The sequence below is a fragment of the Eumetopias jubatus genome, unplaced genomic scaffold (genome assembly GCF_037043125.1).
Source record: "Eumetopias jubatus isolate StellerSeaLion01/CBP00866 unplaced genomic scaffold, mEumJub1_p1.0 scaffold_3, whole genome shotgun sequence".
Lineage (NCBI taxonomy): Eukaryota > Metazoa > Chordata > Mammalia > Carnivora > Otariidae > Eumetopias > Eumetopias jubatus.
The window spans coordinates 55,505,048-55,521,609 of NW_028274809.1; the positions used below are offsets into that span (position 1 = coordinate 55,505,048).

Consider the following 16,562-nt stretch of genomic DNA (forward strand, 5'->3'; position numbering starts at 1 on the left):
TTGTTCCATTTGTTAATAATGTGTATATATGAACAAGATATACTGTTACTCTTTTTTAAAACCCTGTTCTCATTTATCCCTTGACAGTGACTGATAGCAAAGGTACCGTGAAAACTTAGTTCTTAATTCCTACCTATTTAGGATAGGTTAATGCTGGAGTTGTTTCTGTGCTGTAGCCTCATTTGTAAGGAAAAATCTACACAATTCCCATGACCCCACCAAACTTCTTTCCTACCTCTATCACAGATGAAAAGTTCTGAAACCTTATCTGGTAGATTCATAATGCTAGTTTCATACCCACAACATTCCCAAGGAGAACTCCACTCATTCTGCTTAGGGATTTTATTTTCTGAATCATATATAAGCTTTACTATTTGTTCACCCACCCTTTTTCTGTCCATAAATGTAACTGTCAACCCCAACTTAACCTGATTCAGAAAAAAATGTATTAGGTTGACTTATATGAAATTGCTGATCTTGAAAGTTATTGACCTACAAAACTAGCAGTTTCTCATGGTTCAATCAGATAGCTTTCAAGTAATAGTGAATCCCTGCCATAAGGAGATGATGATTTTTTTCCTTCAAGACTATACAGACAAGGTATGCACAGCATAAATCCTCTGTAGCATGACTTCCTGGGTGCTCAAATTCTATTATATCTATCAGAAAATTTGGCCTACCATGAAGCCCAATGGTTTTAAATTTATAAGCATTTTTAACCTTAATTATGTATGCTGATAACCATTTACCATAGATGTTTGATCCCATGTTTGGAGGACAATCGATGTTTAATGACCACTTCAGTATATCCCACAGCACAATTCTATCTCTGGGAAATGGTCTTTAACAACTTTTGTACTAAAAATATTGCTGCTTCTTTGTGCAGTAGCTCTATGCCCTTCTCAATCTCCATAGCCCCTTAAGATTAGGAAAGTAAATGAACTGAAATCTTTTCAACAGCCATGTTAAAATTCTGGTGTTTTTGCACATTTCCTCTATTTTTTTTCTTAAAAAACAAAAAAACAGTGTAAGTAACATTAACCACCCAAAAGCAAATGTTTTCCAGATTCCCTTTTGCAAATAGCCTGGCCTTTATTCAGTCACATTTTATTTACCCAGGTGCTGCGTGTTTGTGGTTTGCATGTATGTGTAATTTAGCTTTCCAGAACATAAAAGCTTTTCAGAACAGTTTTTAACCCCTTGCCGCTGGGCGGCTGGGATTTCCTGGTTAGTAATGAATCAGGAAATCCTGACTGCTCCTACCATGGAGTAAAGGAATAAACGTCAATCACTGCATTTGTCCCCTTCCTTACCCAGGCTCTCCGGAGAGGCAGCCCCTCAGATTGACAGACTGCTGCCTAGTAACAACAAAGAATCTTGAACCACACCTACAAAGCTGCCCAGTCTTCTGAATGTTAGAGGAGACTGAGAAGGGTGAGGACATTCCTAACTCTTCACTTACTGTTCTTTATTTTTAGGATATATATGTTTTTTAAGATTTTATTTGTCGGAGAGAGAGAGCGCTTGAGAGAGCACAAGCAGGGGGAATGGCAGGCAGAGGGAGAAGTAGACTCCCGGCTGAGCAAGAGCCCAATGCGGGACTCAATCCCAGGAGCCTGGCCTGAGCGGAAGGCAAGTGTTTAACCAACTGAGCCACCCAGGTGTCCCAGGATATATTTCTTTTAAACTCACCTTTGGAAGTACTTAGCTCTGCTTATTGATACTATGACACTAACAAATGACTTTACAATGACTCTACATTTTGCCATTTAACTGAAGGTTTTCATCCCTAAAGCTCTGATGAAAAGTCTTGGTCTGTGCTCCTACAACGTTATATATTCAATGCTAAAAGCACTTTTCTTGACAAAAAAGATTTCTGTATATTTCTAAAGCTTTCACTCTTTTTTCTTCATTATGTCTGCGTGGTATATTTTAAAGGGATCAAAGATTAAATCCAGTATTTCAAAATCCTAGCCAACCCCCCCATCTCCATGTGTTCAAAATATAAGCCTGTGTTTGTACACAAGTAGTTATTTCTAATTTCTCAGACATGAATAAGAGCTTGATCTTTCCACACAGAACAACCAGCAGACTCCTTTGATCAGTGATATGACTGCCTGCCAATGGATTCCCATTCCTCCTGACATCCTTCTTTGAATTTGGCCTCAGCTGTGGCACGAATGTTCACACTAACTCCATCTGTGAGGTCAGATATACAGTGATAGAGGGGGGTCACTGGGCAATGAGATAGCAGGCAATGAAATCATAGGAGATGATCACACTCTCTCCCTGCAGGGTGATATAGGAATATATAGATTATGGCCTCTCAAACCCGAGGAGCACCCAGATCGAATCCATATAGAACTGCCAGTGATAGGTTTGGCCCCAGATTCTAACAAACAGATTTGTTTGTGGAGGACTATGGGGTTGATGCCCAAATAAAAAAGTTTACAAAAAAAATGTGAGATAAGAAAGGGTAAATGGCTTGAAGGGGAAGCTTTAAGGGAACAACTTCCTGAGCCCTCTGTCCTATAATCCTTGCCTGGGCTTATTTCCACATTGGCATACAGAGGGTTAGCAGTGCTGGATGTCTGTCCAGGTAAGTAGGGTATAGCTATTAAAGTACCTAATTGTTAAAGGAAACATCACCAAAATGAAACCTTTCAAGTGAACACACCAGCATTTTTGAATATAATTTTGTCTTGGGTTCCTTAGTCTTTTTCTTAATGGCTATAGGTGATCTAGAAACACCTTGGAGATTGTGGTTTCTTGACAGTATTCTCTGACACACTAAGTAAATTCCTAGCAATGGTGTGACTTGCAGCTCACTATCTACCATTCATTAACTACCTCTTATTCTTTGTTGTCTTATCACTGAGACTAAAGTGACATTTGGGCTTTTTTGTATTCACTTATTGGGCTGTACCCAGAGTATTAAACAGAACATTTTGTGAAGAGCCAATAACTCTGGGTTCTTGGTTGTCCAACCACAGAAGCACCATGACCATAACCATCAGATTCTAAACTTATACTTTCATTCTAGCTATAAGACACATGCAACTTTTTTAGTACCCTAATGTAGCTCAAATCCTTCAGCAGCAACTTTAAGTCTTAAATTAGCAGTTTTAAGGAACTGTGACTTTCCATAGATGGGCAGATTATAAAACATTTCCTTAATCTTAACAGTTCTTTCAATTTCCAGTCTCTCTATGGGAAGGTATATAACTTAGAGAAACAGGTATTCTTACATTTTTAAGTGCAGCTCAAAGGAATATAGTATTAAAAGTTATAAAAATGCGAATTTATTAAGTCCATCAAATACAGCACTTCCTTTGTAAGTTTCATATTAAACATATAAAGGCACCAATACAGGACCTTCTGGATTAAACATTTACAGAGCATGACAGCATCTGAGACAAAAGGTGTCCTGGTATTTTCTATGGTGTGTAGTCATGAAGACAGTGGCTTCCACTTTGTAGCTAGGAGAGACTCCATTTCCTTACTTGTGCCCTTCTGTAGAGGGCAATGACTAATAATCTACTTTAAAAGCAGAAATTCTGTATGCATCACAGATACCCAGTACAAGCAGCCTAGAGCAGTGAAGCAGCCAGCAGAGGGACTGGCTTTAGTCAGACCCACTTGCCAGCTACTAACAGCTGATGTTACTCAACCTCTCTAAATCTCAGTTATTTCACCAGTTAAAAAAAAATAAAAAAAGGATGATACCACTCACTTCACAGAATTGTTGTAACAATCATTACCTCTTGTCTAGGGTTAAATCTCAGCACAGTGTCTGGCTAATAAAGGATGAATTAAAAAGTAAATTATCAATGCCAATAATCATTTCTAGGGTAGTATTCAGCAAAAATATCTAGACTTAATCAGAATCACTAAGACCAAGTTAGAAGGGACCTTAGAGATTTTCATTTTATGAAAGAAATTAGTTCCAAATAGGGAAAGTGACTTGTAGGTGGGTAGAGGAAAATGGAGCACACACAAAATTTCGGAACAGAACTCTTTCCAGTGTGTTATTAGGCTTTAGAACTCCATCCTCTTATTTTACAGCTGTATAGTGACAAGATTTCAATTTTTAAAGAGTACCTTCCCAGGTGTAATGTGGATATGATGAGATACAAAAGATGTGACAGAACTGTGTAAGAATGGATTTAAGAGGTTGTCCACCAGCCAATACTAAACCCAATCAACAGATCACATCAGAAAATGGGTTTGAGTGTATTGAAAATAGAGACATGCTCCTGAGGCGAAACATAGGCAAAAGTAAATGCAATGGCAGTAAGACCTCATTTGCGTTTCTGATAGGGTAGCACAAGAAACTTCATCAAAGGATTTCAGTCTGGCAGCTGACAATGTTAAGTAAATGTAATTGCATGTTTAATGTTAATGTTTGTCTGAAATAACTGTTGATTCACTGGGGGAAAAAAGCCTATTTGTGGACAAAATATAAAAATGTCAAGTGGACAATAGCATGTCAAGTGGAAGAATAGATGCCTGAGCCCTGAATGCTCTTTCATGGTGTTACTGGGCAGACCTTTGTGTACTACAGCTATCTCTCATTACTTGTAAGAGAAGCCAGACATAGTATGTGTCACTTTTACTAAGGACCCAAAACTGGATGGAACAAAAAATATTCTGGATGAGTCAAGATTCTAAAATTTTGAAACTCTGGAATTAAATCCAGCAAGATACAAATTTTAGTAAGGATACATATAGGTAATTGGACTTTAAAAAATCAGACTCCAGGGAGATGTGGCCAAAATGGCATATGCAGAAAAGACAAGCTTTGTTAAATTCAAGTTCAGTGTGAGGTAGTACAATGTCCATCAAAAATGCATTTATTAGTGACTAGAATAAGGAAATCATTGCTACTACTCTGGCACATGTAGGCCTAGACACTTCACTTTAAGAACTTCAAAGAGGGGGCGCCTGGGTGGCTCAGTTTGCTGGGCATCCAACTCTTGATTTCAGCTCAGGTCATGATCTCATGGTTGTGGGATCCAGCCCCACTCTGCGTAGAGCCTGTTTGCTATACTCTCTCTGCCCCTCCCCCCTGCTTTGCTCATGCACTCTCTCTCTAAAAAAGAAAAAATAATAATTAAATAAAATTTTAAAAATGAAATAAAATTTTGGGGTGCCTGGGTAGCACAGTCAATTAAGTGCTGACTTGGTTTTGGCTCAGGTCATGATCTTGGGGTTGTGAGATCGAGCCCTGTGTCAGGCTCTGCACTCAGCAAGGAGTCTGCTTGAGACTCTCTCGCCCTCTCCCTCTGCCCCCCTCCCCGCTAAAATAAATAAATCTAAAAAAAGAACATCAAAGAGGCACATACAAAGAGACTGGGATGGTGAAGGGTCTAGAACTCACAGGAGCAAAAGCTGACTGGAGAAGATGTGGGGGAACATGAGCTGCCTTTAAACATGGGAAGAGCTGCCCTTCAATAGAGCAACTGGACAATTCTTTATGACTACAGAGATAAACGTTACATCAATGAATAGAAGAGGAAGGCAGATTTCAGTCTAATAAACAAAAACCTCTTAATACCTGAAGATTGAAAGTTGGAAAAGGCTTCCTGGAAAGCCAATAAATTGCCATTTGGTAACAGCAAATGTTCAGGAAGACTGGTTATCTGTGGCCTGGGGGATAGGGGAAATTAGACAATTATGTTTGGGAAAAGGTAAGATGAGAGGATTTCTAAGGTTCATTCAGTCCAAGCTTATATGAATCAGGCAGAAAACTTATTTCTTTAATTAATTAAGAGCTGAAATCTTAGTGAGGCAAGCGATCATGAAATGAACCAAGTAAGATTAGGTTCAACAGGTTTGAACCTCAGTCATTTCAGAGCCCAGAAAACTACAACCTTCCCTCCAGTATAGGAGCTACAGGCAGGGACAAAATCAGTATCTGTGCACACGTCATTCACTAATAGGCTACTCATGGGTACAGACTATATACTATCCATTCTCTGTCAGTATAGCATGATGCTGACAAAAAAGGTTAAATGGAATCAACATGAAATAAGCAACAATTTCTGTAACAATGAGTGGTTTTGATACTGTTTTATTTCTTCCCAGCACATCTTAAAAATCACACATGGGCATTTGCTTATAGAACAGTACAGTCTAGGAAAAGCAATAAAAGGAGAATCCAAACATACACCAAAAGCACAGTATATAGACTACGTTTTGAGCCCTTGTGGAAAACAGTATGGCTCAGTTTGAACTGACAAAGCTGTGTTGAAATCTCTCAGGAACTTCCCTCCCCACTACATATCAACATTTAAAACTATAAATGTAAAGAGAAGAACTGTTTGTATGCATTAGTTACAGCAATATAATGGCTTACATACAAGAGCTTACCCACATGTAGTTCCCAAAAGATTACTACAGTACTGGCAGGAATATGTACTGCCTTGGAGGAAGACTCAGGATAAGATATTATTCAAGTCAAGTTGTATCAGAGCCAAAGTATTTCACAGGCTTAGCAAAAAAGGACAAAAATTAAGAAATATAATCTACACATATTTCTCATAAGATTTATCATTGTCCAGGAACAGAAATACTCATTATTCTGAAGGCACCATCACAGAAAAAAAGACTGACACACAATATAAGGAATAGAACCCCCTCCCCCCACAAGCCCTGCTCCTCAGGGAGCTGTGTGAGCTAACATCCAAAAGCATGTAGTGGGTGTCTCAGGGACTGAGTGAGTAGGCCACATCCACTAAGCCACATCTTAGGGCTACTAAAATGGGACAATAGGAATGAAAATCTAAGAATGAAAGTACATATAAATCCCAACAACTGAATGGATATATGGAGTACAGGTCCACCATATAATCAGTGAAACAGACTAGATGATCCGAACCCACACTGTGGAAAGGATTTTCAGTATTTCTACATATAACTACTTAATTCCTGACATATTCTTGAAGAGGAATAGCCCTGAACTACTAAACAATCTCAGTCTTTAAAGACTTATTTATCCTCTCCCATTCATTTTAAACGATGGCTATTTCACAGAAAAAAAAAAAAAAATCCCAACAAGGCACTGTGAACTTTTGGGGATATTCCTTACGAGGCCCAAAAAAACAATTATTTATAGAAACTGTATACCAGTACAAGCATTTCATGTCCTTTACAGATATGTGAACAAGATTACTTTAAGGGATAAACAATAGGTTTCGTTGGGTGCTCACGTTGTTCATGAGAACACTGCTAACAGTAAGATGCCTGAAAAACAGGTATTTGTGCTGCTTAGAAATCCACACTAAAACATTTTTCTTTTCCTTCTCTCTCCCTCTTAGATTTGGAAGTTCAGTCTCTGAAAAATGTTCTTAATGATATTTAATGTATTATTTTTCTTCCTTGTGGGAAAAAAAGGGTTATAAAACAATCTCCTTTGGGAACCAAAAAAAGAAATCTTTTCATGTTCACAGAACTCAAGTTACTTATTCTGTGATGGTTCTTTGGCTTGAGTGTTCCATATATCAGTGGTCCTTACATTTGCTAAGGAATTGCTGTAGTTAGAAGAGCACAGTGCTCATTCTCTGAGGATCTTCCTAGGTTCAAATTGGAATGCTTCAGGTTCACGGGAGACTAAACACCTCCTAGGAATATAACATTGATTTAAAAAATAATTAGTGATAATATCTAGCTAACTACATTCTAAAGGGGCTTGATTATGCGTCATTAATAAAATTATAAAATTTTGTTTTCAAATCAGTGGAAATATGAAGATGAAAAACTAAAATTGAAAGAAAAACCCATATGCAAACAGAACAATGAGCTTCCCACTCCCTTTAAAGAAAACAGAATCTCTTAGACCTGGGTGCATTTTATTAATAATATACATTTCTGTAACCTGTTGTGTTACAAGTAGTTTTTCACAAATTCCACACTAAAGACAAACAGTGTGGTTTAGGAAGCAGAAAGCCAAGTAACTTACATACTTCATAGCAGAAACTCTATTCAATAGTTAAAAAAAATCTTTTACATTTTCTGAATTTCAGCATCAATGTATACATTCTTTCCTTTTCAGGACACTGAAATTAATAAGAATTCAATGAATATATTGACATATGGTTCATTTGGAGCCTTGAGCAAAGCCGCGCTTCCAATCACTTGTCAAGCCAAAGGTGATTCTGTATTCTTCAATCCGAAACTAGCACTTGTTTTTTTCAGCTTTTCTCCCACCATGAGCTAAGCCCTAATTAAAAGCAAAGTTGCCAAAGATTAAGTGGTAAACGAAAAGCTATTAAAGCTGTCCTTAATGCCTGTCTCAGTGTTTCTTAAAGCGTAGAGACACTTTCCACAGCATTCCATTGTGGCTGCTTCAAGCGCCAGCATATGCAGCTTGTGAATCAATCCATAAAAACTGTCTGTGTTCTACACTTACACAGAATAGATGCTCAACCACACCCAGCCCCATTTGAGCAGCTGAGGTTACACACTTCAGCTTGGGACTACAGGGCTTCTTTGATCAGCTCTGGTTAAGAAGTTGTAGCTAAAAAAGGAAAGGACAAAGAAAAGTCTCTGGAGCCAGCGTGCAGAAAGGCATTCTCAAAAATGTAAGCTAGGACTTAGCAGTTACTAAGAGAATATTCTGAAAACCAGGTTTCCTTGCAACCATCTGTATCTGACACAGTATACACACTGATGGAAGCTCATCCTTTACTGCGCTTTTGTTTTCCAAAATACATCAACACAACTACATTTACGAAGGCGTCCAGCTTCATAAACAACTCTTAAGTAATAGTACTAAATACGTAAGCATTTAGGAAGTAAACTCCCAATTCTTCCGAAGAGCAAAGAATTCAATCCTTTCTTTGTGGTAAAATGCTGGGCACAATGAGCATGTGGCTTCTACAATTCTTACTAAACTAAAAAAGCTCAAGTTACTCAGTATAAGACGAAATTCACTTATGCACTATATTTTGCACCAAACATTAAGGCATCAGTCTCTAAGGGTCAATAAAGCCTGTTCATATTGAGTCTTTAGTATTCAATGCCACTTCTCACTAGCAGCAAGTTCCTAGTCCCACTAAAACCTCAACCCAAATGTGACATCAACAAATATTAGAAATATGACTAATTTAAGAAAGACAAGTCAATGTTTATGCTGTACTAAAAACTGAATAGGTTATGAGCTTTTAAAATTTTAAACAAACTTATTCAAAGTGAGTTTAAAAGCCTCACATAAACAATGTACTCCAGGCTTTAACTTTTATGAAGCCATTTTCAGATATTTCAGAAATATGAGGCAAGGTCTAAGTGCCTCTGTGCATAATCAAGAACCCAGTTCTCCACAGAAACTAAGTATATGCTGAGGTATCTCTCAGAAGCAGGTGTGAGAGTGGGGAAAAAGGCTTTCTGATTTACTCAATCAGAGTCAAACAGCACTGGTGTTGAGTGTTCATGTGTTTCAAAATAATCCCTGTAGAAATGATACCAAGAACAGAATGTAGTCATCACTATAAAATCAAGGTTGGGGAGTCCTGCATACATGGGAGAAGAAAAACCAAGACATAAATCACTAATTTCCGTAAGGTTCATGTAGAACAGTGAACACAACAACTTTCAGCTGTGACATTTATAGTTTCCTAATACCAAATACAGATTTCTGAGGCTGTTGAAATCTGAACTCCCTGGGAAAAAATGTTATAACAATCACGTGCAAAGGAATGGATCTGCTTATGAATCTGTAAATTTTATTTAAAAAAATTACTCAGAAACATGTATACACTCCAGTGAGATATTAGTACTGTATTAAATTTTACATTTTGATCACCAGTTAGAGAAATTACCTTCATTAATAGATAGATGCATTTTATAAAGCTGAGATTTTTATAATTATAGAGGCAAGTGTAATTTCCTCATCAAGCATCCAACTATTTCAAATAGCAAGGGCTTTTAAAGCTAAGATCTGCTGAAAATTTTACAGTTAAAAATAAATCACCAATGAAGAGAGGCGGCTTCTAATAAATAAATATTTAGTTTTTGTTGTTAAACTGATATTTAATTTTGACTTCTTACAGATTTTAAGTTTATTAGGTTCAGGCCAATTTTATTAAAAACTATTTATCATTTTGAAGTCTTAAAAATACCATTTTGTCCATTTAAATTTTTACTTTTCTGGTTAAGTATACTTCAGATAAAAAAGGTATCAAACTGCCCAAAAATACTTTGGAGCCGTTGCTACATAGACAGACAGTGTGTCCTTTTAAAGGATCGTGTGCACTTTGACTTACATTATCTGATCAAGTATTAATTTTAAAAAATTATCAAAAGTTAGGTATTGCATTAAGAAAAGAATCCATCCCAAAATGTGAATCATGAACCTTGACAGACAGTGATTCAAAGTAATCATTTTACTTATTTTAATATCCAGGTTTGAATGTAAAAATGTTTGCTAAATGTGATGAACGTTCTCCCTATTATTTAAGAAATATGATATTTCAAACTTTTGATTATGGCATGTGTATTAATACATTACATTTTTTCAAAATTTAGGTTAAACCAGTAATTTTAAAAAGGTGTTAAACCACTATTAAAAACTAAATTGAAACTTTACTTCTATATGAAAATTTATCATGTTGTTTGGGCTAATGAAAAAAAATTTGTCATTGAAACTTGAGGTTTTCAAATTCAATAGTTAAATGATAACTGTGTTTCGTTAGCCAAACGATTCTTTGAACTGGAGATATTAAGTGTAAGGAGGCTTCCTTCTTCTGTTTCTGTTGCAGCTTCTTCTGCATCTCAGCAACAAGAATGTGAAATCAGAAACATTAGGACTCTTAAGCTGAATAAAGGCATTCATTTCATGGTAAACCTGTTCTTCACATACAATGAGTGATAAGTCAGCTTTTCTTATACAATATATTATGAAGAAACTAGGATATAACAAGAGGTTATTTCAGTTATACACATACAACTCATACCTCAGTAGAAACAGAAACATGGAGAACAAAAACATGTCCCCTAACAATTTTTAGACTGATTTAAGGTTCTATAACTGCATACAAATTTCAAAGAAAAATGTAGGCCAAGCACCTCACAGAACTGAAGGTATCCTAAATAGCAGGTTGCCTATGTTCTTTCATAAGTACCCTCCTTAATGGCCTACTCACACTAGAATGTGTAATCACTCCTCAACGGAATCCTTCCCTAGATACCGGCTTCCCAGAAACGCCCTTTTAAAAAGAGGCTAGATAAGCAGTGGATGACACCAAAATCTGCCTTTGTTCCCAAGGGGAAGCATCAATACAGACCAGCTGGCAGCATCTTCCTTTGAAATAATAACTAGCAGCCTTGTGCTGCCTGACTAAAATTTGAAATAACAACCAATTGGCGGTAAACTGATGCACCTACAATGAGAGAGATTGAGGAATACCATCTGTCAATCCATAGATGTAGAAACAAAACAAATACAGAATGAAACAACTTATTTTTTCAAACAAACAAAAAAAAACTTGCTGAAATACAGTCCATGATATATTTGATTACTGGTATAACCATAGTTGAAGACTTAAAAAAAAATGTGACATTTTTCGTAACAGTAATAGATTTATAAAAGGTTTTTGTTTCCAAAGATGTTATTGGGGTCCACATATTCCTTGACAGACTTCAGCATCCCAAAGCCGACATCAGAGATACTTTCCTTTAGCCACTGCTTCCGTAACTTGCCCACTGGAAAAACAAAATCAAAAATGCTTCAGTATACACTATGATGCTAGGAACCAATCAATCTTGTGACCATGAATGAACAAACACTGTGTGATAAATGTTTTTATTCAAAAATGAGAAATGTTTTGCTTTATTTGATTTATTGAGCCCACCAGACTATCAAGCTCATTAAGCCCAGTGTACTCCCAGGGGAAGCCTGAGCTCCACAGCGTCTCCTTTCTCTGTAAACTATGAAACGGAGATGAAGGAAGCTTGGGCTGAAACTGGGGCCCACTTTACGAAGAACAAAATGAGAAAAACATGCTTTTCAAATGAACCCATCTCCTGTTTTAACCACCAAAACACGTCAAAGTTTCAGAGAAAATGAAGTTAACTAAAGAAAAACATCATCTCCAGATGAATTTGTTGGGAATATTATAGCAAAAATGGCAGGATATATACATCCATAAAACATTTTAAAGCTTAAAATAATTAAGAAAATCTGAACCTTTAATGGGTTTAAGAAAAAAATGTGGTTATGAAACTTTCATTTGCATTTTATTTTCATATTACTTTTAAATAAATTTACATGTTCCCAAATAATGGTTATTTTCTTCTTACTGTTTTTCCAGAATTAGAGATTTTTTTAGGCACTAAATCCTAATCCAATTTAAACTTAATCTTCTACTTTTATACATTGTATAATGTTCCCCTTGTTTCTAGCTCTTGCTAATTTGAGAATAATGAAGTAATATGATGATCCACAGCATAAATTATCTTTTTAAGGGCACCCAAGGAAAAAACAAACTTTCCTAAGTATAGCTTTTATAAGAAAGGATATGTACTTAATCTGTAAAAAAGTTTTGAAATGTTAACTTGCTTTGGCATTAAGAAAAGAAAAGCAATATGCTAATTCATCTGTGGCAAAATGGATAAATCTTTTAATTTACAGATAGGCTTATTTGTATTTAGTACTTTTCAAATGTATTATTGTAATAATTGAATTCAAATGGTCATTTTCCACAAATGTTCATTAATGATCCAAAGTCATCAACAGTGATTTAATTGGCCAACAGAAATGGAAGCCTTCTTTCATTAAAGTATTCAGCCTGTCATTCTAAAATGCAATCTCATTTATCAGGCTGCAGTGATACACTGCAGCATCTGCCATTTGGAACCTTAAATACCATTTCAGGCTCAACTCAAACCATCTTTGTGTCCAGTTCTCCAGGAAACTATCAAATTGTCATTAAAATTATAGCATGATTTCCTTAGAAAGCAAAGTATTTCTGCTTGACTTCTAGAAATAAAAAAGTTTGCTGGTATTAAGATGGGGAAAAATGAGATACAGCAGAAAAAAATTTTAAATTCAAAAAGAAAAAAAAAACTGTTTAAAAGAAGCTCTAAAACTGGAAGCCAAACAAAACAAATTCTTATTCATGAGCTCTCTACCACCAAAAAGATATTCTACCTGGTCCTCCTACTATCTCTCTAAAGGACAACTCACCACAATGCTTTAGCCTTGGTTTTGTCATCTTCAAAGAGATTAGAATCTATGAACTCTTTCACCTCAAATAGCCTATGATTTTAAGCATTTTAAGCAAAAAAGTTGCAAATCAGTTATTTTCAGATTTGCTCCAAGGGATTAAAAAAAAAAAAAAGCAACTACTCTGTGAGTGACAGAAGTCGCATTATTGTAAGCTACCCACACTGAGGCAGCTCAAGAGAGGGGTGAAGAGCAGTCATTGTTAGTCTCCACTATTATCTGTAATATAGTTTCACTGAATGTGTCCTGTGGTTATGGATGTAATTGTCCTGAAAAGACTGCAAACAACTGCTCCAACAAGATGGAGCACATTAGAACCTCAGCAGGATGCCCAACAGCTAGCTTGTCTGCCTGGTTTTACACCTCTAGTAATAATGCAATTCCACAAGGAGCTGAACCATCGTCTGAGAAGCCACCCAACAGCCATTGCATATTTAATGAAGTTGCTCACCAAGCGCTGGAAAACAGAAGGTGCTTGGAGTGCATCATTAGTTCTGTCAGAAGGATAATTTACACATCTATCTTGTCAAATTTTCTATGGTTTATACTTTTACAATAATCAATCTAACATACATTTGATTAGTGAACTAGAAAGTAAAAAAAAAAAAAACAAGCAGTACAGGCGAAATGGCTGTGGCCCCTCATAAACATATTTAATGAAAGAATTTAACCCCTTAATGGCAGAGGTCTGCGAGCTTCTTCCTTCAGTGATAACAGATTTTGAACCGAGGTCAGAAATCATGGCCTATATGATTAAAACAACCAGGAATCTTTTTAGTTTTGCCTAACAATTTAAGTCAGCTACACTGTAGGATAAGTGTACAGACAGAAAACATAGTTTAAGTTAAAATGCTCAGCCTTTCAAGCTTTTAAGACTATTAGTAGAAATAGTCTTCATAAAATGCTAAAGACCCTTCAGCGGCTATCTCAGATGAATCAATAAATCAAAACAACAACAACAAAATACCAAAGACCATAATCTCAAAGAGAAAGCACACTTCAAAGTAGAAGACTTTTATTCTAGAGTAAACAACACTAATAATGTACTTTGTACAATCCTTATCTGCACTGCTAGGCATTCAGAAACTAGCTGACTGTACTGGTCTGGATACGTGTAACACATGTGTGCACAAGTACACGTGTGCATAAACATTTGTAGAGCTCATTTTACAAATGGAAGAAATGACACTCTGTCCTTTATGTAGCATGCCATATTTGGAGGAGGGGAGAATGGATAAGAATAGCAAATGACAGGCAGCCGAAGACTATTTCAGCATCCCTTGTTGTGTATTCACACAAGTTATTCATGACAAGACATATACACATTCTTACCACATGAAGCTTATGCCTCTTTCTGAACCTGGATTATCTGACATGGGATACTCATGACTACTGACTCAACTATATTCTTTTGACTTCTGATTTTCCAGAAGTATAAACCTAGTCTGAGAGCTAACAATAGAGCTACAAAAAGCCAAGATAGGGACCTTGTACTGCATAATTCACAATTATCCTAAATATATGCAGGTATTTAAGAGTCTTAGATATATTTTTAAAGATACAAAAACTTGGGCGCCTGGGTGGCTCAGTTGGTTTAGCGTCTGACTTTAGCTTAGGTCATGATCTCAGGGTCCTAGGATCAAGCCCCGCATCAGGCTCCCTGCTCAGCAGGGAGTTTGCTTGTCCCTCTCCCTCTACCCCTCCCCCCGCTCGTTCTCTCTCTCTCTCACAAAAAAATAAATAAAATCTTAAAAAAAAAAAAGATACAAAAAATATAGACCAGCTAAGTGCTGAACATTATCAAAACTGATGGGAAAGTTCTTTTTCCGCTTAAATTAAAAGTGGAATTCACCTTTTTACAATTTAATATCTAATGTATATACAGATTGGATAAAACAAGTATTTTATGTTCCTCAACAATTTACAGTACATTTTTTAAAAATTACTTTTGGGGGCGCCTGGGTGGCTCAGTCGTTAAGCGTCTGCCTTCGGCTCAGGTCATGATCCCAGGGTCCTGGGATCGAGTCCCACATCGGGCTCCCTGCTCTGCGGGAAGCCTGCTTCTCCCTCTCCCACTCCCCCTGCTTGTGTTCCTGCTCTCGCTGTCTCTCTCTCTCTGTCAAATAAATAAATAAAATCTTTAAAAAAAAAAAATTACTTTTGGAAGAGAGGAAATGGAAGCCTTTAGGGACAGTATTTGAAATCACAAGTTCAACAATCCCCTTTGGATGCCAACAGCTCCAAGAAAGAATGCATTTTGTGGTATGAATGACCAAACATGTACGGAGAGTACTGGGAGCGTTGGGTGTGAGAAATGTGGACATGGTAGCCAGCCTAGTCACCAAAAATTATCTGGAACTACTCTTTGTGGTCTAAGGGACTGAAGGCTTAGCAGAAGCTACCAAATAGTCCTGTTTTAAAAGGGATAAATCTGGGGTCTGCTAGCCAGAGTTCTTTTTAGCTAGACAAATTAAAAACTTTTTGAATTATGAATTTGATTTTAAGATTGCAAAGATTATATGCTTATTTAAAAAACAAATTATGAAACAGACTGTACATTTAGAAGATTACCAAAGCTAAAGCTCGGAAGTAGAATTCAGCCAAAGCTAAAAGAACCTATTATTATATAACAACTATATTTTGAAAGTTCTAGTTTGGGCATCCTGGATATCACTTCAGCACTATTCTATAGGTCAGATTTTAAAGAGAAAATCTAGACTTAGCTGCTTATATGAGTGATCTGGGCATTAACTTTATGCATTAACTTTGTATTTCAAGTTTTAATTAATTCAACCAAACTACTGGTGGATTATGTAAGGGATCAGTGCTGGAAGATGTGTTGGAATCAGCCCAACAACCTCATGCCATTTGAGGTTCTGGCCCTATGAAACCTGTTAGGTACTGATGAGAACAGAGAACATGGACAACTTTCACTCTGAGGTGATCTGAGGATGCTTCTTCAGAGGGAGGGTTTCAACATGTAAAGAGGGTGTAGTTGTCCATGTATTTGTGCTAGACAGCACATTTTTGCGTGTGTTTGGTTCTGGTAAAAGTACGTGCTGAATGTTAGCCAACAGATCTCCAACGAGGGATGCTAAGATGAGATGGGACTATGCCTATCCAAGAGTTTAGTTTAGTGCTTTGTGGATACTTAAAGTCATGTTTCCATTTCTTTTTCAGATATTTGACTTACTTTCTACTAATGAAACTTCTGATATTGAGATGACAAATGCATGGATACAACAGGCTTTAACAAAGCAATTAAAATCTAATAGGATTTTTCTTTTATTAAATATTTAAAATGTCAATTTCTTCCACGCTAAGATTTCATCTGTGCAAT

At 36.6% G+C, this 16,562-nt stretch overlaps 1 protein-coding gene across 1 annotated transcript in view; it reads right to left on the reverse strand.

Annotated features, from left to right (window-relative positions):
* Positions 1 to 6,057: 6,057 nt before the first annotated feature.
* AGPS (alkylglycerone phosphate synthase) overlaps positions 6,058 to 16,562 on the reverse strand; it is a 147,651-nt gene continuing 137,146 nt past the window's right edge. Inside the window, exon 20 of the mRNA XM_028123497.2 lies at positions 6,058 to 11,700. Within this exon, the coding sequence (XP_027979298.2) occupies positions 11,579 to 11,700 (122 nt within the window). The 3' untranslated portion in view covers positions 6,058 to 11,578. The remainder of the gene's footprint in view (positions 11,701 to 16,562) is intronic.